This window comes from Lissotriton helveticus, chromosome 7 (assembly GCF_964261635.1).
Source record: "Lissotriton helveticus chromosome 7, aLisHel1.1, whole genome shotgun sequence".
NCBI classification, from domain to species: domain Eukaryota; kingdom Metazoa; phylum Chordata; class Amphibia; order Caudata; family Salamandridae; genus Lissotriton; species Lissotriton helveticus.
The window spans coordinates 462,303,414-462,325,696 of NC_136068.1; the positions used below are offsets into that span (position 1 = coordinate 462,303,414).

The 22,283-nt window shown below is 43.8% G+C and overlaps 1 protein-coding gene across 2 annotated transcripts in view; it reads left to right on the forward strand.

The window, feature by feature from the left end:
* Positions 1-22,283, forward strand: part of KCTD13 (potassium channel tetramerization domain containing 13) — a 171,490-nt gene that overhangs the window by 37,017 nt on the left and 112,190 nt on the right. For both annotated transcript variants that reach the window (XM_078652417.1, XM_078652418.1), the window contains exons 2-3: positions 11,374-11,634; positions 12,125-12,294. In XM_078652417.1, coding sequence (XP_078508543.1) covers positions 11,385-11,634; positions 12,125-12,294 — 420 coding nt within the window. In that variant the 5' untranslated portion in view covers positions 11,374-11,384. The remainder of the gene's footprint in view (positions 1-11,373; positions 11,635-12,124; positions 12,295-22,283) is intronic.

Below are 22,283 nucleotides of genomic sequence, written 5' to 3' on the forward strand. Positions count from 1 at the left end.
GGGTCCCCCACACAAGCCTAAGAGATCTTCTATATTTTATAAAACATAGTTCCTAGCTAGGGAGAGTGCTTCACTAGGCACTACAAGACCTGTTTTCACCATCATTGTAATATGATTTCTCCTTTTGTGTTTTATGGAATTGTAACAATGCTGATCATATTATTTCTAATCGTATGTCTGCTTATGTTATCAAAGATACTGCATCTTAGAGCGCGTCGTTAAAATAAATATTTTAACCTTTCCCGTGTCTCTTTTTACTCCTGTTGCGGACTGGTATGAGAATAACAAACGAAAGAGTGTTCTTGATTCCCACCATACCCGAGTATAAGCTAAGTCGCATGTTCTGGGTTGTCTAATCATTGGTTCCTTTGCTATAGGACGAAGAGCTAATGTGACACTGATGCTAGTCGGTTAGGGGTTCTAGGTGCAGAGGTGAATTTTTTGGTCCACCATAATTCACTGAGGTCCTGGGTCTCTGTGCACAGTTCTGTGTCTGAGCAGAATCCCTGCAACATGGTGCCCAACGTGGAGCGCTGACGCTACTAGACAGCGCAACGGAAATTACTATAGTTCGGGAAGCATTGCGTCCACTTCTGAAGGTGACAGCAACTGACACGTTCGTTGTTGTTGAGACAGCTGACACTAGAGTAGCTCCCCGTGAAAGACTTTTTTTAAATAGTCCTTTTAATTGAAGGGGACATACAACGTACTGTTAAAGGGTTATTTTGGGAAAATCGAACTGCTACCTATGACATTTTGTTGGCGGAGGCCGACTGGCCCCCACCTTTTGTTTTGGCTGCTCCGTAAGAAGAGTGGGCTAAGGTGCTTGCACCGGCTTTGTACCGTACTCACTGTGGATGGGACAAATTTTCCCCCCAGCATGAGATACCATTGCGGTGTATGCCACAGCCTCAACCTCAATACCCCATGCGAAGTGAAGCGAAAGCTCCAGTGGCAGAAATCCTGGAACAATTGGAATATCAAGGTGTGATTGAAACGTGTGTGCCTCCGAGAATAATCCTCTTTTTACTGTGACCAAGCCTGATGGCTTGTACCGTTTAGTATTGGATTACCGGCTCTTAAACTCTCACTGTCGGACCTGCGCGTTACAGAACACTCACAGTTCTGCCCTTGTGGATAGTATCACGCGTAAACGGTTTAAGACCACACTGGACATATCCAATGGCTTTTTCGGCCATAACCTGTCCTCTATTAGTAGTCAATGGACAGCTTTTGCCTGTGGCGGCAAACAAAGACAGTTCAGAAGATTGGCTATGGGCTATAAGAACAGTCCAGGCGTCTTTGCCGCCCGCATAGTCTCTCTTTTAGAGAGACTAGACCCAGATGTATGTTCGTATGTGGATGATATTTATCTCACAGTCGACGAATTATGGCCGCATCTGTGTCGCGCTGACCGCATAATTTGTCAGTTTGCGGACTTTGGTTACTTTGCGAACACTCACATTGCAGAGTACACAGTGTTGTTCCTGGGCTATGAGCTCAACAATGAAAGTCGAGGTTTAGCACCTCACTTCCTGGAGAAATGCGCACAGCTGCGCGCTCGGACAACTCTGAAAAAGCTACAATCTTTACTGGGTTTTTAAAATTTCGGGCGTACTTACATTCCCGAAAATGCCCAGCGTATCAAGCCTCTACGCTTTGGTACAACCTACTTTCTCCAAATCTTGCTGGCTGCCTGCTCATTCAGCCATCTTGCAATCTTTGCAGGCTGATCTTCTAGAATCTAAATTCTTATTGACTCTTGACAACCACACCAACCTGGGGCGGTGGGTTTTAGCTACCTGACTTTTAATGAGGGTGACACAGTCCCTGTTGCTTACAAGTCACACTTGGATACAATGGGCTACGTCCTTGACATCTCCGGATGTCACGTTCATTTTTGACTCCTCTTTGCAGACTCTGGAGTTTTTGCAGTATGAATTTGTTCATCCGGCTCCTTCGACCATGCGCCCACTGGAGGATTTCCATTGTATCAATTACACTGACGGTTCGGTGCAACCAGTCACGGTTTCAAAGCATGCTTATTCTTCGGCCTGCGCAATAGCGGTTTGTTACTATGGTGAATGGAGAATTCAAGTCCGATGTCGTGCATACAAGGACATTAGGGGACTGTACCGGCCAGTTGGCAGAGGTTTGTGCTTTAATGCTTGCATTGGAGTATGCTGATCCTAGTGTGACTACTCTTATCGTAAGTGACTCTTACTACTGTGTACAGTCTTACAATGTTACAATGACAATTTGTTCTTTTGGACTCAAAATGACTATCGTGATTCCAAAGGTAGCACAATAAAACACAAGATGATCTGGGTTCGAGTAGCTGAGCTTAAAGAACGGCTGCCACTTGTGTTTGTGATTCATATTCTTGGTCACCAGCGTGTCTGAGTTCACGCTGTTGGCAATAGTCTTGCTGATGAAGCTGCAAAGACCACGGTAGCGACATATTTGGTTGCAGCAGTTACACGTTCCAAAAATAAGATTGATGATGTCATCTTGGCAGCTATTGCCGCAACAGAGAAGGGAAGTAATTACCGTAGAGGTTTCCTTTCAAAATACTCTTATCACTTAAGTCCTGATAAAGTTCCTTATGTGAGAATTAACGATGTTGGTGACAGATTGATTCCCAATGCGGACCTCAGGTCCACACTGATGTCAGCCGCTCACAAGGGTATGGCCTCTGCTCATTCCAGCGTCTCTGCGACTGTATCTCTTATACAACAGCGTTAATGGTGGTGCGAATTGTAAAAACAAACGTGTGATTATGTTCTTCATTGTGACATTTGCCAGCAGAATAAACCTTCTACTGCTGCACGCCTGCCCCAGACACAGTTGTATATTTCTAATAAACCACTTGGCTGTGTTTACTTAGATCACTGTGGTCCTTTCTCCTCTGATTCGGCGTATAAGTACATCTTAGTTGCAGTTGATTCTTGCACACGCTTTATGTGGGTGTGGCCCCAAAGGAGTGCTAATTTTCGAACTGTCGTAAGGGATTTGCGTTTCTTTGTGTGAATTTTTGCATGTGGTACCTTCCACTCGGACCAGGGTCCAGCGTTCGCCTCTAAGGCGTACAAGGATGCCATACGTTCATTGGGGGTCCAAGTCAAATTTTCGTCTCCATACTGGCCTGAAGGCAATAGTGTTGTGGAGCGGATGAACCGTGACTTGAAGCAGTCCTTGACAGCTAGGGTTTTAAGTACAGGCCGGAACTGGCTAGCCCACCTCATTAGCGTTCAGCGTGCACTTAATAATCTCCCTAGAAGGTCTCTGGGTGGGCGTACTCCATACGAAATGCTCTTTGGCATCAAAATGTTTGTTTTGGACCTTGAGGGTCTAGACCAGTCGGCGTCTACCGCTCCCTTTGACATAGATGAACATTGTGCTGTTTTCCAGAATCTACAAAAGACCCCTAACAGTCTTGCAAAGGAACATTTTCCCTCCACAACTGATGCTGCGTTGCAGATTCTGGTAGTTGGCTGGCTACCCCGAGTTGGTGAACTGGTCAGAGAGAAGGTCGAGAACAAGAAAGAATTTGGCCCCTCATATCGTGCTCCAGTTCCTGTGCTTGGTGTGCAGAGTACAAGAACAGTCATTTTACCTGCCCTTCCTGGTCGTAAGGAAAACAGGTATATCTCCATTGACAATGTCAAACTACACAGAGTGGCCCATTCTTCTTGGTATGACACATGCGGTCTCTTGTCCGACCATGCTGATAAACTCTGTTTTGGCTCTGGCACCTACCAACAGGCCTTGGTGATGGATCCAGTTACTAATCCTTTATTGAATCCACCAGCTGGTGATCCCCTCGATGATACTGAGTGCACTTACCCCACAGACTTGTCGACGCCCGATTTGCAGACCTGTGTTGCTAACCAGTCACGTTTTTCATTTGACACTGACTCTACCACATCAAAGACTCCATCAAAAGTTTTGATTTTTGCTGTTTGGTTTAAAAACATTTTTTGATTCCACCCTGGACTTACAATTTGGCTGGTGCTTTTTTCAATTTTTTTATTCATGTCTGTTGGATTTGTGGTGTATGTTTTCCGTCTTGTGAATGGACACTATGTTAAAGAAAGATCTACAATTAGAATGATTGATGGAACTTTGGCACCCCACTCCTCGTCACACATTATGAAGAGGGACCAGACTTTTGTGAATCTCACAGCTTGGCCTGTCGTAGATGGGATTGTGTGGGATGCTGTTAAATTTCAGATACACGGTCCCACAGAGGTTATTAATGTCCCTAATGTACTTCCTGTTTTAATGGGGGATGTAGTTAAACAAAATATACGCTCTGATGATTGCGGTGTCCGAGCCGTAGAGGATTTGTTTTCTGATTTGAAATATTATGCTGCCTTTGACGTGGAATATTTGTACTTCGATTCTGCGAATTATGCTGACTTGTTATGTTATCAACACTATGGCAATCATTTTCTGCACAAGGCAAACACATTTAGGAATATGGTTAATTATACACAATGGGAACATTGTCCCGCTCCTGTTGAAGGCAGCTCCAAAACTCTTTTGAAAAAGTTTACTTATTTTACTGGTTTTACTCAGTCCAATCCTGATGCATTTTCTTTTAAGATGACTGCTACGTCCTCTTCCGAAGTTAGACTTACCCACACTAAATTGTTGTATTCCAAGTCCTCTATTGACCAATTGGCTATTGGGGGCTATGAGCTGTGGAAAGATACTATTGATCTTAAATCTGTTTGAGGTTCTTAAAGTTGGCAAGTGCAAGGCACTGAGGCTTTGCATCGTGCATGTCTCATCCAGAACCATATGTTGTTTCTGAATTTGACTATTTCACAAACCACCTGCTTTGGATTGGCTACGTCTAAAAAATTAAATGCTCCTTCTATTCCTGATTTGGGAGAATACCCCAAATGGAACAATCGCACCAGTAGGTCCCTTAGTGATTTACAGACTCTGTTACTAAATTAGTCTTTTAACATTTCCAGTTTAGAGCCCCAAGGCTGGTTGTTATGGCAAAAACGTGCAGATTCATGCCAGCATTTTTTCTGGGTTTGGTCTCTGGCTATACACATGTTAGGGTGGATCCCGTTTTGAGAGTGACCATTCTGTCACTACCTATTCTGTAGGCAAGCTATGTCAGAACTGGCTCAAACACTCATTTTTAGTGTCAGTTAAGCTTCATTTGTCTAAATTGACTGACGGTGTTGATTAGAATGACTTTGTGAAAGGTCCTGCAGCAGGCTGGTCCAAAAGGTGGATTTATGCTGTTTACAACGAAGTTTGGAAACTGCCCAAAATTGAAGCTTCTTCTAGTTTAAGGGCTATTGATCAAGCTAATTTAGAAAAAGTGCTTGCAGTTGTAGATAATATCATTAACACACTTTCGTACCGAATTTACACATTAGATAATATTGTTTCTTCTGTCGTTGATATTGTGCAAGATGAAGTCTCAGTTTTGTATCATGGTCAGAATCCATTGCGTTCTATTATGCAGTTTGCATGGACTTTACAAACGTTAAAGGCTGGGAAAGTGCCTTGGGACTACATGAACACTTCTTCACTGTTTTTGCCATTTAACTTGACTGTTAAACAACAATTCATATCAATGAAAGATGCTCCATTTTCACTATTGCATATTGAAAAGTTAGAACCTTTACCTTTTTCTGTGGCAGAAACAAATTCTGTGGTTTGGCTTATTCATGGCTTAATAACGCTACCTTTTCCATTGTTTAAATTTGAAGCATGTATGAAACATTATGCCATAGGCCGATATGAACCATTAGGTAGCGCATATCTCCATGAAGTTTGGTCTCTACCCTTTACCTATAGGTGCTTGAGGGAAGGAAAGGAGGTTTATTTGAAAGGTGAAGATTGCACTTCCACACCTGATCACTCATTGGTCTGTTGGAATATACAATTGCATGGCTCATGCAATTCAGAAGCCCCGAATTTGGCCTGTATTGTTAAAGGTACACCTGCCCCCGCTATTACACCGACTTTCACGTTGTTAGCAAACGGTAGTTAATTACTTTTAAATAATGAGGCTTGCTGTGGTATGCTGGCAGGGATTCCGTACATAGTGACTGTCTCCCAACGTGTAGTTTGTTGTAAAAATGTTCTGTTCCCTCCTCCGCATGGGAAGCTCGATATATCCATCTGGCCTCCCATTCCGACCTTGAAAGCAGAGTTCAACAAGATGAATCCAATAAGGACTCTTTTGTCTCAAAAAGAAGTCGCCCTTACATCCGCACATGAAACCCCCTGCATTTTGGAGCGTTGATTCACACTATATTAAATGCCTCTTCGACCACAGGCTTGGCCCACTTTTTTAAAATAGTAAGTTCTGGCCTTGTGACTTCATTCCAAACTATATTTGGTGTGATACCGGCATTTTTTCATTCTATGTTTTCCAGCGTCTTCGGCGGTTTACTGTTAATTCTCGCCTTGGCTGCTGGTGTACTGCTGTTAATTTGTTTGCTCCAAAATGGTTGCACATTCTGTGCCCCACGACATTCTGCCCCGGCTGCTCCAAATTCGTAACCGGATGCTTGAATTCTATGGATCGCTGCCTCTGGCTACTTTGAGTGTGGCGTATGGTTTATCGTTCCGATTTTCGTGCTTTACGTGCGTGCAGCCAGTTTTCCACTCCACTGCCTGGATTGCAGTTTTGAACGGGCTCTGGATTTGTGTCTCTGCAATACGGTGTCTCCTAACCCGGAATATGATCTACTAATGAGTCCCTTAGTTGCTCATGAACTAGACTGTTCTGGTGTCGGGATTATGGCCTGCGCAGCAGCGCATGGAGTCCTTGGTAATTGGAATATATGGGCTGCAGCCCATGACTTTCTGGCAGCAGTTATCTCGAAGAACCCTCTGATGGTGCTAGAGGCTCCGGCTGTTGAAGAACATGTGTGTTCTTTTCCATTACTAAATTGGATGGCTGAATTGTTCACTGACGATAACAACGACTTCCTATTGGAGGCAGTAGCAACGTATTGTGCCTATACGCTGTTTGATTGAAGTAACAATTTTTTTTCTACTTCATAGACACGTACTGGACTCTTAATTTTTTCTTTCATTTTTTCTTTCTACCTATTTCATGTGTTTGGCACCATACACGCCTGTTGGGTTTTTAATTTTTTTTGTGGTTACGAATTCGGAATTTACTCCCAACTATCCCGTTTGGCAAAATTTTGAACTTGGTTCTGTCTCATTTAAACTTGAACTCTGCGTTCTAAAAATTGCCCCCCTTATTGTGCGTTCTCCGATCAAGGGAGGGTGTAATGAGGGCTGGTCCTTGTTTGCACACATTGCTATGTTAGCATAGGCTTATTAGAAGTTTAAACGCCTTTTTACATTTTGCTGCTTTTGCACACAACACTGAAAATAGCTGTTGTTGCAAGTTAGGCTGTGTGAATTATTTCACATGAGAAGGGCTTGTTTTCGGCATCCCTAGACTTACATCGCGACCCTAGTCTGCACAGTGAGTGCTAAAGCCTCCAAGGTTATCATAACAAGGTAGCTGTTGTTCAGGCTGATCGGCTCACGTTTTAAACATAACATACAGGCAGCTGCAGTCTACTGAGATTCTGACGCCTTTAATATTGCACTGTAGGCATGATTTCAGACACTTGGAAGAATTCCGTTTTCCAGAGAGACAGAGACCTTTTGCAAATCCTGATGTGATTCACTCCTGCTGATCTTAGAGGTACGGGGTCCCCCACACAAGCCTAAGAGACCTTCTATATTTTATAAAACATAGTTCCTAGCTAGGGAGAGTGATTCACTAGGCACTATAAGACCTGTTTTCACCATCATTGTAATATGATTTCTCCTTTTGTGATTTATGGAATTGTAACCATGCTGATCATATTATTTCTAATCATATGTCTGCTTATGTTAGCAAATATACTGCATCTTAGAGCACGTCGTTAAAATAAATATTTTAACCTTTCCCGTGTCTCTTTTTACTCATGTTGTGGACTGGTATGAGAATAACAAACGAAAGAGTGTTCTTGATTCCCACCATTCCTGAGTATAACTTAAGTCGCATGTTCTGGGTTGTCTAATCATTGGTTCCTTTGATATAGGACAAAGAGCTAATGTGACACTGATGTTAGTCGGTTAGGGGTTCTAGGTATTGAGGTGAGTTTTTTGGTCCGCCACAATTCACTGAGGTCCTGGGTCTCTGTGCACAGTTCTGTGTCTGAGCAGAATCCCTGCAACAGTCTCACTTTGGAGTAATAGAGGATCCAAGGAGATAGACTGGTAGGAGTCAAGGTGTGTGCTGCCACGGTGTGTCTTGGTATGGAACATCCATGGGTTCAAATCTTTCATGGAAATAGTAAACTATAGCGAGGTCCTGACTAATTACCCTGTATTGTTCCTCCAGGAATCCAGGCTGTTGGGGTGCCTAGATATTGAGGGGTTTGTCACCACAGCACAAAATGCCTAGGCATGGACTAGAGGAAGAGCAGTGAGTGGATTACTAATATTAGTAGCTCGCCGTTATGGGAGGAAGGTAACAAAATTGCAACCTGCTTGTGTAGGGGTTATTGCCTGCTTAACCGTTATCAATCTGTTTACTTATGATACGGAGTTAAAGCAAATTATCTGTCTAAATATGTATCTTCCACCAACCCAATCCTACCTGAGTGTGAACTGTTGAATCTAGGTAATGATGTGCATAATTTGTTTTTGGACGTTCCTGATTCTCTCCTTGTTGTAGGGGGGATTTTAATGAGAAATCTACACTCCGAGTTTGATGGCTCACTGAAGGAGCTGTTTTGGCAATAAACATTTCCGACTGTTTTCCCCATCAAGTACCAGTGAAGGAGATGTAAAGATACTGCCCTGCTTAGTCCAACAGAACCTGATCAATGTTAACAGTTGGTGTACTGATGATATATCAGGTGCTATAACCTCAAATATGGCAACAGTTGTATGCCCTTTGACTATGTGTTTGTTCCAGTCCATCAGTTTTACTGCATAAAAAAAATTAGAGTGTTTGATTTAGGGCCAAGTAATCACTATGCTCTTAGTTTGGAATTTAAAGATTATTTTTTGGCTTGTGTAAATGAGACCTTGTCCCTTGAGGTAGGTAGTCTATCATCAAATAATTGGAGTTTTGATTAAGGAATATTCTCTGCAGGATCTCTCCTCAATTGAATTCTATCTCCTAGATTTGGAACTAAAAGACTATCCATTAGGCTGGTACAGTAGACTGATGAAGCAATTGTTATCCCACTTTAAGCCAGCAAAAGATGGCTCAAAGCAAACCAGCGGTACCGGAGGAAAGGGAAATCAATCAATCAATACATTTATAGAGCGCGCTACTCACCTGTGAGGGTCTCGAGGGGCTGAGGGAGGGGGGAGCAGCTACAGGTCGAACAGCCAGGTCTTGAGATGTCTCCTGAAGGTCAGCAGGTCCTGGGTCTGGAAAGGGTCACTTAACTGCTGAAAGCAGGAAAGCAAGAGGAAGCTATTCAGGGGATTCTTGCCTTGATGGATAGCCTGGATTCTAGATTGGTTGAACTGTGTTGACCTTTCCCTGTGCATCTTGGGAAAGCTAGTTCTTTACAGTTTTTGTTGTTGTTAAAGACTGCTGGAATGGGAATAAAAGAAAGTTGAGCATAATCCTCGCTTCCTGTCCTGACAGAATTAGAGGGTGGCGTTAATTCAGTTATGATATAGTACAACAGAGTTATGCGTCACCAAGTGTTGCCAGCTAATTGTACAAATTGATCAATTTGGAAGAGATATCTGCTAGCAGCCTGCCTAATCAAAGGCTGTAGGACCCAATATCTCCTCTGCACATAGTGAAAGCGTTCCGATTCGCCGAAGTAGACTTTTTTTCACATTTACATTTATGAGATAGCTAGCTGCCTTGCTTTCCTTTCCATTCATCGGAAGGGCCAGGTTCAAGGGCCGGCATAAAGGCTTTGGCTATAATGAACTGGTGTGTGTGGCAAGGGAAATGATGCCAACGTGGATTTACCAGTCACTGTGTCTCATACTATAAATTTGTTTTTTGTAGGTGTGCTTAAGTAGGCGGTTGCCAGCCTGTCATGTTTTGGTTTCCCTATCAGATCCAAGATATAATCTATAGTTTTTTTTATAACCATTCAGAGCATTACTCAACAAACTAGTGAAACTGCACAGCTTCATTTATTCAAATACTAGCTCATATAGACAAGTTATTTGTAAAGCAGCACAAACTACAGAAATCTGCACTGTGTTTAAGTCGGGCTAGCAAAAGGGGGAAAACGTTTTTTACCTATTGATAAGCCAAGGGGTGCTTAACTGCAGCATCTCGTGGAGCACAGTTGTTTGTTCTCGCCTTGGGATCTTCAGTAATGTATTACAAAGCTTGGGCTCCTCGTCCTCCAAAAGCCATCTTGGCTTAAGTCTTAAGTTAGTCACTTGGAGCGAGCATACACCTAGTTTGGGTTCATGCCAGCATTGGTTGCAGGAAAGGTTTGAACTTTACAGCTCACTAGCCATAGTGTACTTTTAACATTCTAGGAGGAACAGGTGCTGGTGCAAAATGTCATTATTCAGTCTCTTCTAGTCCTTCACTATTCTTCGGTGTTATGATTTGGCAAGCTCTCAGGTGCACAAGATAAAGGGAAAGACTGTTGACGCAGAGTCTGTTGGGGCACAGCCATCAGCATTTAACTGGTGTCTCCAGTGGTGTAAGCGATAACCAGTACACACACAGATGCTGATGTCTGATGCTCCTGGCACAGCACACCAGAGTATGTGTTCGTTTCTGCTGACTATCTGGCACTCTGGAATCTTCTAGATGTATCCAAAGGATGTGAAATCTGGCTGAGACGGCATATAGAGTTACGCTAATTAGTCCTCATTTTAATTAGTGGTCTTTGCACTCGTGTATTTGTTTATGCCTGTATACATGTATTTGTGTCCACTTAGCCTGCCATCTGCTTCCTGTGGACTCAAGCACTGATCAATTACATTGAAGAATCTTGGGTGAGGATTTGTAGGAGTGGCACTGCAATCATTGGTTATCTAGTTACCTCGGCACTACCTCTTAAACTAGTAAAAAAAAAATCTAGCTATGATGATGGGGCTCGACACATATGATGTACTGTTAAATGTATACACCCAAGAAGTGAGAATAAAGGTGAATTTAATATGGCTTTAAGAGAAATGAAGGCCCGCCCAAATGTTATGATCCATTTGTAGCATACACTTTTTCCAGTGATGAGTTGCTACAGCAGCCACTCATTATTAGGCTGCTACCTCAAAATTGTGTTTGGTTTTGTGCTGTTTTATCGGGGGTGTTTTACCATGTGATTCTAGAATAATTTTCATTTTTGTCCCACTCTCCTTTCTCCATCCACTGTGCAGAAGCTGTGGTGATGTCGGCTGAGGCATCCGTGGCCCTGCCTGCTCTACTGGCCTCCGAAGGGTGCCCTTCACTGGTACCTACCCAGAATCACAGGGCCGGCGTGACCTTTGATCTCAAACCACTGAGTCCCAGCAGCAAATATGTGAAGCTGAATGTTGGGGGCTCCCTTCACTACACCACAGTGCAGACCTTGACTAAGCATGACACTATGTTGAAGGCCATGTTCAGTGGACGCATGCAAGTGCTGACTGACAGTGAAGGTATGGGAAGGTTTTCTGTGAACAACAAGTTCGGGTGGTGTTAGCAAACATTTGTCGGGCAGCCATGATGTATAGAGTTCAATAAAGGTGGGAAATTATAGTGGAAGTTGTCTACATCAAAGGCTAGAGTGGATCAATGACTGTACTAGGGTGTGCTAAGCAATCTATGACATTCGGGTGCAACTCGAATTATCATAAAAGTGCATGAGGGAAAATAAAAAAGGTTTTGGGGGAGCAGGAAAGTGCCAGATGTGGAGCTGACAGCAGGTTAATGGAATGGAGGTGCAACAAACCTACGGTTTGAAGATAGTGATAATACTGGGAATGTGCTGGCAGGGGGAAGAGAGAGGGAAGAAAAATGCCTGAAATATTTTACCCTAAGTGGTAATTTTCTCAGCGAGGCACAGGGCTGAGTGGGCCAAAGGTCATGTCACTTACCCTCTTCATCTACTTATTCTTGCAACGTCATAGACTGGACTTTTCTTTGCAGGATGGATTTTGATTGACCGGAGTGGGAAGCATTTTGGGACTATCTTGAACTATCTGCGGGATGACTCAGTGTCCCTACCCGAGTCACAGCGGGAGCTGGAGGAGGTGCTATGTGAGGCACGTTATTACCTCATCCAAGGACTGGTGGAGAGCTGCCAGCAGGCTATGCAGGTGAGTTTTGCACTTTTCTCTAATCCAGTCAATGCTGCTGGTACTTCTCCCCATCTCTTTTGCCAGCCCGCTTCTCAACTAGAGTTCTCCTGCAAACCCCAACCCTACTTCTAAACACATCACAGTTCAATATGAACCATACTACTAACTAAAACCCAGCCATACTGCTGTCTTCCACTCTAACCGCAATCCTACTGCTAACTAATCTCACTGCAGTCATTGGAACTTCAAAGCTACTTCTAACTAAAATGTAACCATACTGCAATCCTTCATAGGTAACCACAACCCTTCTTCTATTCAAACCCATCTATACTGCTATATTTGCCCTCAGTGCTCTTCTTAACTAACTAGGGGTGGTGAGAGTTCATGTTTAAGAGGAAAGGAGAGGGACCGTGCAAATGATATGAGGAGCCTATGCATTAGAGAAGCCCCAGATCTAAAAAGGTAGTATTTGACAGGGAAGACACATAATCTGAGGCAGGTAATTGTGGGTTCAGGGAGTTGAAGCTAATTTTGAGGGACCACACCTAAACATAGTCGGGAGCCGGATGGCTGCTATTCATTTAATAATTATAGTAGTGTGTTTCTATGTTGCTTTGCTATCTCGATTAATGCTATTTCGAGGAGCTCTGACTAGTTGATTGCCCCATTTAATTGAATTCCATTTATTTACCTATGAGAATTGAAAAGCTGAGTCTGCCCTAGCCATATGGGGATCTGTGACCTGCACATAACAACCATTTTTGCAGCAAATACATACTTTGCTAAATTGTTTTAGCAATTTGGAGAGTCCAATATTAGAGGAGGCATGATTAGGGTCCCATCTTACCTTTGGTGATCAAGGACACTGTCTATGGTCCTGAATTTTAAGCCCACAAATTATTCTTCTCAGGTGTGCTCATCTAATTTGTTCAGCTGAAGCAAAATAAGCCGAATGCTGTTGGTTATCAAATAAATATCCAGGGCTGGAAACAGTGTCTGTAATAACTTGCAGTGAGAGGCTACCCCAGGTGTGATGTTCCAGAGGAGGGTTTGGGTTTTAGACTGAGTTGAGTTTTACCTGTATTTGACACTGCAACAGATCCATGGGTGCTTCGGGTGCCCCAGCCTTGTTCATTTGGTAACAGACTCTGTGACAAAATAATTGACCCTGAGCTGCCGTGGGTGTTGTGCTTATTCTGATCTTATGATTGAGAGTATGCAGTTATGTGTTTTCTTCTTCTTGTCAGTTGCAAACTGCCCCCTGAGAGGAAAGGAATACTAAATCTCATTCAATGTAGACATTATAACATGAGTGTAGATGAACTTAAATTATAACAAGTAGTGCAAGCACATAAACAGCAGGAGGGTTTGGACAATGAAGATTAATTGATACTCTTTTATAGCACAAGTTTTTCCTATGTCATGGCCTCCTTTTCTCAGCATGAGGTGCCCATCATGGGGGAAAGTTTGTACACCTCACCTTCACCAGCAGTAATTCTATTGAGCATTGTATTTCTTTTCTTGTGACACAGTCAATATATGACACAGCAGCATTGCTCCAAGTCTTGCTTTGACATTGGATCTTCACTACACTTGACAGAGTGTGCATCACATAACTAATGAATAGTCATTTGTTGAATTTGTATCCTTTCTACTCTGGGTTAACTGTTGAGCAGTTGCAGAACAAAATGTGCGAGACCTATGCCATGTAAGATACTAGCTGGGGTGTACAGCTCTGTGTCTCTTGTCTGGATCATCATGAAATCAAGCCAAGCCTCGGGTCATCACTTAGCCTTCAACCCTTCACTTGCAAATCAAAACATTCAAAACCCTGGTACTCGCTAGTGCTTTTCCGGGTACCTTTCGAGTACTGAACATCTTCCAAGTTTCAAAGGTCGGTGGTCTATGCAAAATGTCTGGTGTGCTGGAAGGATGGTTTATAAGATAAGGAATCTGCAGAATGATGTATCCATCACATTTGTCAAGATTAGGGCCGGACTGGAAATGCAAGCCAGCCCTGGCAATTGCGTCGGACTGGCCATGAGGAGGTAGGGGGCGTGCTGCTAGGAAATACTGCTGCTTTTTAGGTCTCGCCTAGCGTATTGCGTAAGCAGTCGCTATGTGAGAGATATAGAGATCTGCTCCAGGAGCGCTTACCAAGAGGGCTTTTGAATGCGGATTATGGACGGTGTATGTGCTCCGTGCGCGCGCTCGCCATTTGCTCCCCCGCCCCCTCATCAGACATGAAAGGAAGCTGCTCGCACACCACCATTCCACCATTTGTCTGTGCCTCGCATCACTTCACAGACTCCCACCCCATCAGACTTGAAAGGAATGCGCCCCCCCGCCACAGCAATGCCGGGAGCTTGTTTTACTTAAAGCTTGCTCCCAGCAACCCTTTCATGTCCAGCTGCTCAGTTTGTCAGTCAAGCCTGGCTCTGCGCCCCCAACCGACCTCCCCCCCCCTGCCCCCACACACACATATTGCACACACCCCCAACACACACGGACCGGCACACTGCCCCTTCCTCAGTCACAATCACCAACACAGATGTGTCAAATTCTCACCTTCTTTCACCCCCACACACGGTCACCGATCACCTGTACACCCTCGCACAGTTGCCACGTGCCGCCTTGAGCGAAACTTTGCTGGCCCGCTGACAGCACGTTTTATCCTTGACTTGTAGTTTTGCTTTTAACATAGGAGCTGTGGGCTCAAAAATTCACAACGATTCTTCCTCGACCCACTCTGTTTCTACTCTCTCCTGCCCCCCTCTCTCCTTCGCCATCTTCCACAGACACACACCCACCTTTCCATTCACTCCCTATTCTTACAAGTAAACCTCCACACTTGACTTCCTCTTAATCCCACGCAGATACCATGGAACTGCACAAACCGTAACCACGACCAACTGCTCTGACACAAAATACCATACACGTTTCCATACATGATGTAAAATCTAAAGCTATAACCTTTTTCCCTACGCCGCTCTCTTGCGCACACACCCTCACACATGCCTCCACTGATCTAAATCGCCACATATCCAACCTCCCGAAGCAAAGAAACACACATTGGTACCGATTCTCATTTCCTCACATACACCCACGTAATCTCTGTTGGCCCACGTGCGCATCTGCAAGCCTTTTCCCCCTCTCACCCGCTGTGGTGTGTGAGGGTTCTGGATTTCCACTATGTAAGTGCGTGAAATCTTTACACCCATCTACACTAACAAACACATACAACTACACACTTCACTCTCTACTCACACAAATGCACACTTGTTATACCGGGAGCCGATGTTGCAACACTCCTGCAAACCTGGCCCTCTGTACCAAAAACTACCATTACCGGTCCAAAACCGCCCCCACCCTTTTGGCCCACTTGGAAATAGGCCAGTGCCCACTACGGCCAGTCCGGTCCTGGCCCAAATATTTTGGATATTTTTGTTCTATCCTCTGTGGCTTTTGAGCTGCCTAGCCGATTGTAATGGCTAACAGAGCCGATTAATCCTGGGTGTTCCACTTGCTGCTGAACCCCCACTCCTAACCCCTATTCTCCCTGCTTCCCTCGACAGGACCATGGTTCCTTGGTTTTACTGAGGAAGAGGACACAGACGCCGCCCTTCTTGAATTTTCTGTTTTTTTACAGAGCTAAGAGAGCCCCTCACTCTCTGGGTTATTTTCTCCAAAGACTTCATGCAGGAAGTTTGTTTTACTCCTCCATATGAGCAGTGATTTAAATACGTAAGTCCTGGAGCTGGGCACTTCTTGAAATGGGCTATAATATTATTAATTTTGCAGAGAATGTTTACTCCACTTTCACAATGCATGCAGTCAGTTATTCGTTATTCAATCAATAACTGACCATAAAAGAAGCACAATATAAACTTGCATAAAGCATTACACAGGAATGCTGTAAAACAAAATAATACATAAAAAAAATAAAAAGTCATAAAACACACATAATAGAGAGAGTTCATAATCCATGATACATACAGTGCCCTTGAACGTATAGCACGCTGTATAAAAGTTGCAGTTTGTAAACATATCCTCTCTGTAGGTAATGACTGTAAAAAAAAAAACTATCCCTGCCTTGTGTAAAATTAGCCTGTTTTAAAAAAGGTAATTTATTTTCGATGATTGAAATGCCTCCCACACGTGTTGACCTGCTTTCAAAATGCCTTGGTGCATGTAATGTTTTCATAGTTCTTGAATTAAAGGCCACATGTATCAACATTTGTAATAGAGATGACCTAATTGGGATTTTCAGCTAATCACAATAAGGGCATCGCTATTACAAATGTATGAAACTCCAAGAGTTTCATAAAGCGATTCGTAGGGGGTCGCAAATTGGCCTACTTCATTAATTGTAATGAGGTAGGGCGCAATTTGCAACCTCCTAGGAATCGCTAAGGGCCAGGCTCTCCTTCTACATTCCCAGTCGCCCTTTGCGTTCAGCTATGCAAAGACGGCTGGTGATCCCTAGATTTCGGAGAGCTCGTCTGGGGGGATGTCCTTTACGGTCAAGGCCGCCACTCTCTGGAATGCGCTCCCCGATGATCTTCGGCATATCAAGGAACTGTCTACATTTAAAAAAATTCAGGATGGGTATCTTGAGCTCCTAATGCATTAACACCTTGGTCCCAGCATATCTTTCTAACAAAGTCACCCTTTAGGTTTCATCATATGCTCTATGGTCCAGACGTCTATTCAGAGGTAGTAGGGTTTTCTTGATTCAGTGAGCATCTTTTAGGAATTCTTTTACTGGGAACATTTGTCTACTTTCTTAATCTTTTCTTAAGACCATTGCAAATAAATCTAAAGCTAAAATGACTTTTATAAATTCACTTAATCTTTCAAAAAAAAAATTCCTTGATTTTGTTTTGAAAATCTTGGTTTCTGACAGGTAGCTTGACACTTAAGATTGTAATACTTCCACTACATCCTTTACCTTGGAGGTCCTTTTTTCTGTCTCTGGCACCCCTTCCACTATATTGTAAAGTCCTGCTGTGGTAGTGAAACTCGCAGTTTCACACCCCATTAAGCCAATGATGCCATTCAGTTACCTTGGAATAGCTGAACGATACATAAGCCCCCGCGCTCTGCCAGATTTCCCATTTTTGTGCTGCTTATGTTTTTATAAGTCTATGTCTCCAATTTGATGCATTTGTCTATTTTGTTATTGACTGGTTTCTGAAAAGGCACCTTTGCTGTGCAAGAATTTAAAGTGTAAAGAGTGGTTGGGACTTTCAGTCAGCATCTCATTTTCAACCTGCTTACTTCAAGGTCTGCTATTGCAGCAGTGGGTTTTATTGTGTTGTTAACCTTTTCAGCTTTTATTAACTGTAGATTTCATCAGATGTCTGGCTTTCCACTCCAGTTTATTAGTTGCTGATGTTTACTTTGTATTCACAGTGCCCGAGGACTCCTAGCTTGATGTCAAACATTTGTTTTCTGCAACAGTCTATGTGCTTACTGTTAAAATCTTTCATCACACCGGCTGTTGTCTACTTTCCCCAGCCCATGTACTTTAGAATTGTTGGACTAGAGAAAATCCAATGTGTAATGAGGTGAGTACACTGGGAAATTGAAGAGGTAGTTTATTCTAAACAACGAAGCCTCTACAGAGATAATGTCCTACCCAAGGGGAGCCAGGAGCAACTGAACTCTGAGAGTTCTAGAGCAAACCCAAGTCTATGAGGACTCTAGAACGGTAGTAAATTACACACAGGTCATTACACACCTTCCCCCTTTACACTAGAGAAGCAGAAAGAGAAAGTATAGGGAGAAGAAAATTGAGAAGGGAAAGAAAATAGAGAGAAAGGAAAACAATAGTCTGTGGCCACCTGGAGAACATGTCTATAAGTACCAAGACCTAGAACTGGCCAGTGCTGCTGGTAATGGGACCCAGAAGATCCAATGCCACCTCCTGCCAACAACGTCCAGGGATCTCAAGCACAACCATAGGTTGAACCCTGTTTTTGTAAACCTTGTCAAAGGCATTGCATTCTGAGCAATCTCTCCCCAAGCGCTCGACAAGGAGATCAATCTCAGGCCACCAGAAGTGCAAGCGAATCCTCTCCTTAGTCTTAGAGATGCCCTGCTGCCCCTGGTGGGCTTGTTGCACAATTATTTGCCTAACTGGGAGTGGAGGAACACGTCTAGTCCCTCTCCAAAGCAAGCCAGAAGAGACAGATACCTCCCCAAGCGCTCGACAAGGAGATCAATGTCAGGCCACCAGAAGTGCAAGCGAATCCTCTCCTTAGTCTTAGAGATGCCCTGCTGCCCCTGGTGGGCTTGTTGCACAATTATTTGCCTGACTGGGAGTGGAGGAACACGTCTAGTCCCTCTCCAAAGCAAGCCAGAAGAGACAGATAACTTGTGACGTACATTCCAAAACTTTCGTGTCTCTTCATTCAGACTCTTTATGCCTCCCCAACCTTCAGTCACCAACTTACATACTTTGAGAACTGTGGGTTCACACTCCATGGATGATTTCCACTTTGCCTCACTCAACACACCTGTCACAACCTCACACACTTTGTAATCGTCATCCTCCCACGAGTCTCCTGAAGTCTCAAAAGCATGTTCAGGATCATTTATGACAAGACGGGAAAGACAACCCAAAACCTTGTCCTGGGCACCAGGTATGTGGTTTACAATAAAATCATAGTCTTGGAGTGCAACAATCCACCTGGCGATCCTAGAGGATACAGCATCTAAACTTTTTTTGTGAACAAGTCTTTCAATGGATTATGGTCGGACTGTACGATAAAAGAATTTCCCCAAAGAATTTTTTATAATTTCCTTATTGCCCAAAAGATGCAGAGGGTTCCTTTGTCTATAACCGAGTACTGAGTTTCTGGCCCAACCAGTGCCCGTGACAGAAACATGATAGTTATCTCCTTTCCATTCTTCATTTGCTTGAGGACAGCGCCCAGACCTTTGGAACTACCATCTGTGATCAGAATGGAATGAACAGTAGTGTCAAAACTCTGGAGAGAAGGTGCCTTACTCAGAGCTCCTTTTACATTCTCAAATTCTACTTGACACTGTGGTGACAAGGTCAATTTTGCACCTTTCTTGAGAAGAGTCCTTAGAGTGAAGGTGCGAGAAGCGAACTGTGGGATGAATTTATTATACTACTCAGCCATGCTGAGGAAGGTAACCAGTTCATCTCTCGACAGGAGGATGGGAAGGTTCCTGATGGTCTTGACTAAGTGGTCCCTCCGCTTCACACCTTCCTTAGATAACTTGTGCCCCAAATAATCAATTTCAGAGAGGTTAAATCTACATTTATTCTCTCACAAGGTTAAACCACGTGACCTAAATCGTTCCAGGACGGCTCTGAGTCTCATCATGCAGTTTCTGAGAAGCACCATGTACTAGAACATCGTCCTGGTAAATGTTGACACCCGGTAACCCATGCAGTACGTCATCCATGGCCCTCTGAAAGACAGAGGCTGCTAAATTGAGGGCGAAGCGAAGCCTGGGAAATTTATATGTGCCAAACCGCGTTATAAAGGCAGCAAGGATCAATTCTAATTTGATGATATGTGGCTCTAAGATCTAACGTAGAGAAGATTACAGCCCCACCTAGCGGTATCAACATCTCAGCAATATTAGGTAGAGGGTTCTTGTTGGATAGCATGGTTTAGAGCACGAAAGTCCACACATATTCTCGCCTCGCCAGAGGCTTTGCGAGCAAGTACGAAGGAGCCAGACTTTTTCTCGCCTCAGTTTCAATTATGATTCCTTCTTGCAATTTTTGAAGTTCTTTGTGCATGGGCTCCCTCAAGGCTAATGGTCACTGCACACTTTGCACGTGACTGGGGTGACACCAGGCCTCAGGGTGATTTTATGTGTATAGTCCGACAAGCAACCCAACTTTTCACTGAAAACTTGCTCGAATTCAGTGTGTAGATCATTCACTTGTTCAACTTTGACAGAGGAGGGTATACCAGTAGTATCAGGAAGAGGTGGAGGAAAATCTCCCTTCAAGAGAATGCATGGATCTGCCCCAGGAATCTGCATGACACTGAGATCTCCCTGGTGAAACCAGCTTATTATACTGTCGCCCTTTGAGGAGATGTAGATCTTCCCAGGTGTGAGTTTGCTTCTGTATTCTATATCACCCTCAACATAGCCAAATAACTTAATAGGTTGACCACCGTAAGCTAGCGATCGGTATGAAGTTTGAAGACCTTCACCTTACCCAACAAGAAAGTATCATAGAAGCTCTTTGGGACCAACGGGATCTTTGCCCTGGAGTCAAAGAGCATTTTGACAGGATGGCCATTTATGAGAATGCTGTCAATGGGACTTCTGCATTTGCTCAAACCGGTCTGGGTTAAAACCTCACCACAATGAAAATCATCAGATTTCGAGTCGGTGTCATTTTGAACTCAAACCTCCTTGACACGCTTATTCTTTTTAAATTTCGACGCTCTACAGGTTTTTGCCACATGGCCAACTTTTTGCCAAGGTTCATTCTTGACCTTCTCTATGATGCAACCTAACATGAATTAGTTGTGTATACTTTCCTCCAGAGCACCATCAAATGTGCAAATGGAAGATAGTTCACGTAAATGCGTAACATATCCTTCAACGAACTCTTGGGGTTGTTGTACGCACTTCCCAAAATGGTGACGTTCCAAGATGGTGCTGACTTTGGGGAGATAGTGCTTGTCTAGTTTTTTTAAGCAGATCTCAAATTCATTGAAGTTGTCCGCTTCATCATTACGATCAGGTAAGTGTTTGAAAACTTCTTGCCCTTCTGAGTCCAGTGTAGAAGCAAGTCTGACTTCCTCTCGGCACTCAGTGACACACCAGACACCCTGGCGTAGTTGAGAAAGACCTTTTTCCACTTTGACCAGTGGATGGAGGGCTCGCCTGGGTTGGATAAAAAGAAAGTAGGAGGAGTGACATTTTGCATTGTAGAAACAGTGGTGTGCTTGTCACCGTAGAGAGTGAAGTGAAGTGATGAAAGCACTTTATAAAGGAGTGAATGTATTACTGTTGCAAGTGGTGTGAAGACACGTATGAATATAGGTGTGCCTATCACCGTAGATAAGAAAATAGTGTTGATGATACTGGGCAAATGTACACAAATAAGGTGTACCTGTCAGCGAAGCAGGCTGAAAGGCTGTTTGTATAAGCTGTGCCTGTCAGTGTGATAGACACGTGCAAAATTACAATGATTGAAGCACAAACGACAAGAGCAGTGCCTGCCAGCGAGAACGTAGTGGGAGACAGGTGGCCGAGAGCAAGCACTACTTGAGGCTGTGCCTGTCAGCGGAAACTGGCGGTTTATTAGCCAGACCCCCAGGATATAGCGGCATGGATTCGCAAATTTAGCGGCACAAATATGGAAATTAGGTGGCACAAATATGGAAATTTAGCGGCATTTTGCAATTTATGCCACAGGAGCCCGCCTCACACTGCACGCGGCTGGACACTCCTGGCATTTAAAAAAAAAAAATGGTTGTTGGGCCAGCCGCGTGCCCAGTGTGCTGGCTCGGGGGCCTTGTTTTTGGAGCCCGCCGCACACTGGACATGAGGCAGGACCCTCCTGGCATTCCTTTTTTTTTATTTGGGCCAGCCGCGTGCCCGGTGTGCGGCGGGTGCCGGGGCATAAATTGCAAAATAAAGTGCCACAAAATGCCGCAAAATTTCAGGGTGTACTTCCCTTTTCCCCTTCTGGCTTTTTTCCTTCTTTTTCGTGATGTGCCTGCAGTCATCTTTCAACTGGACATATCAAAATAAAATGAACTCCCTTCTTAGGTACCCACCACACATGCGTGTGCATGCCCACCTACAGGCGGTCATTGAGAAATGGTCAGAAACATTTTGATTGACCACTCACTGATAGCGCAGCAGACAGCAAAAAGTAAAACAAATAGTTAAAAAGTAAAACACGAGGGTTGGGTGGCAAGAGGTCACTGATTGGGGAGAAAGCAGCAGTATGGTGAGACGGATGTAGGGACAGAGAAAAAATAGTCCCTCAC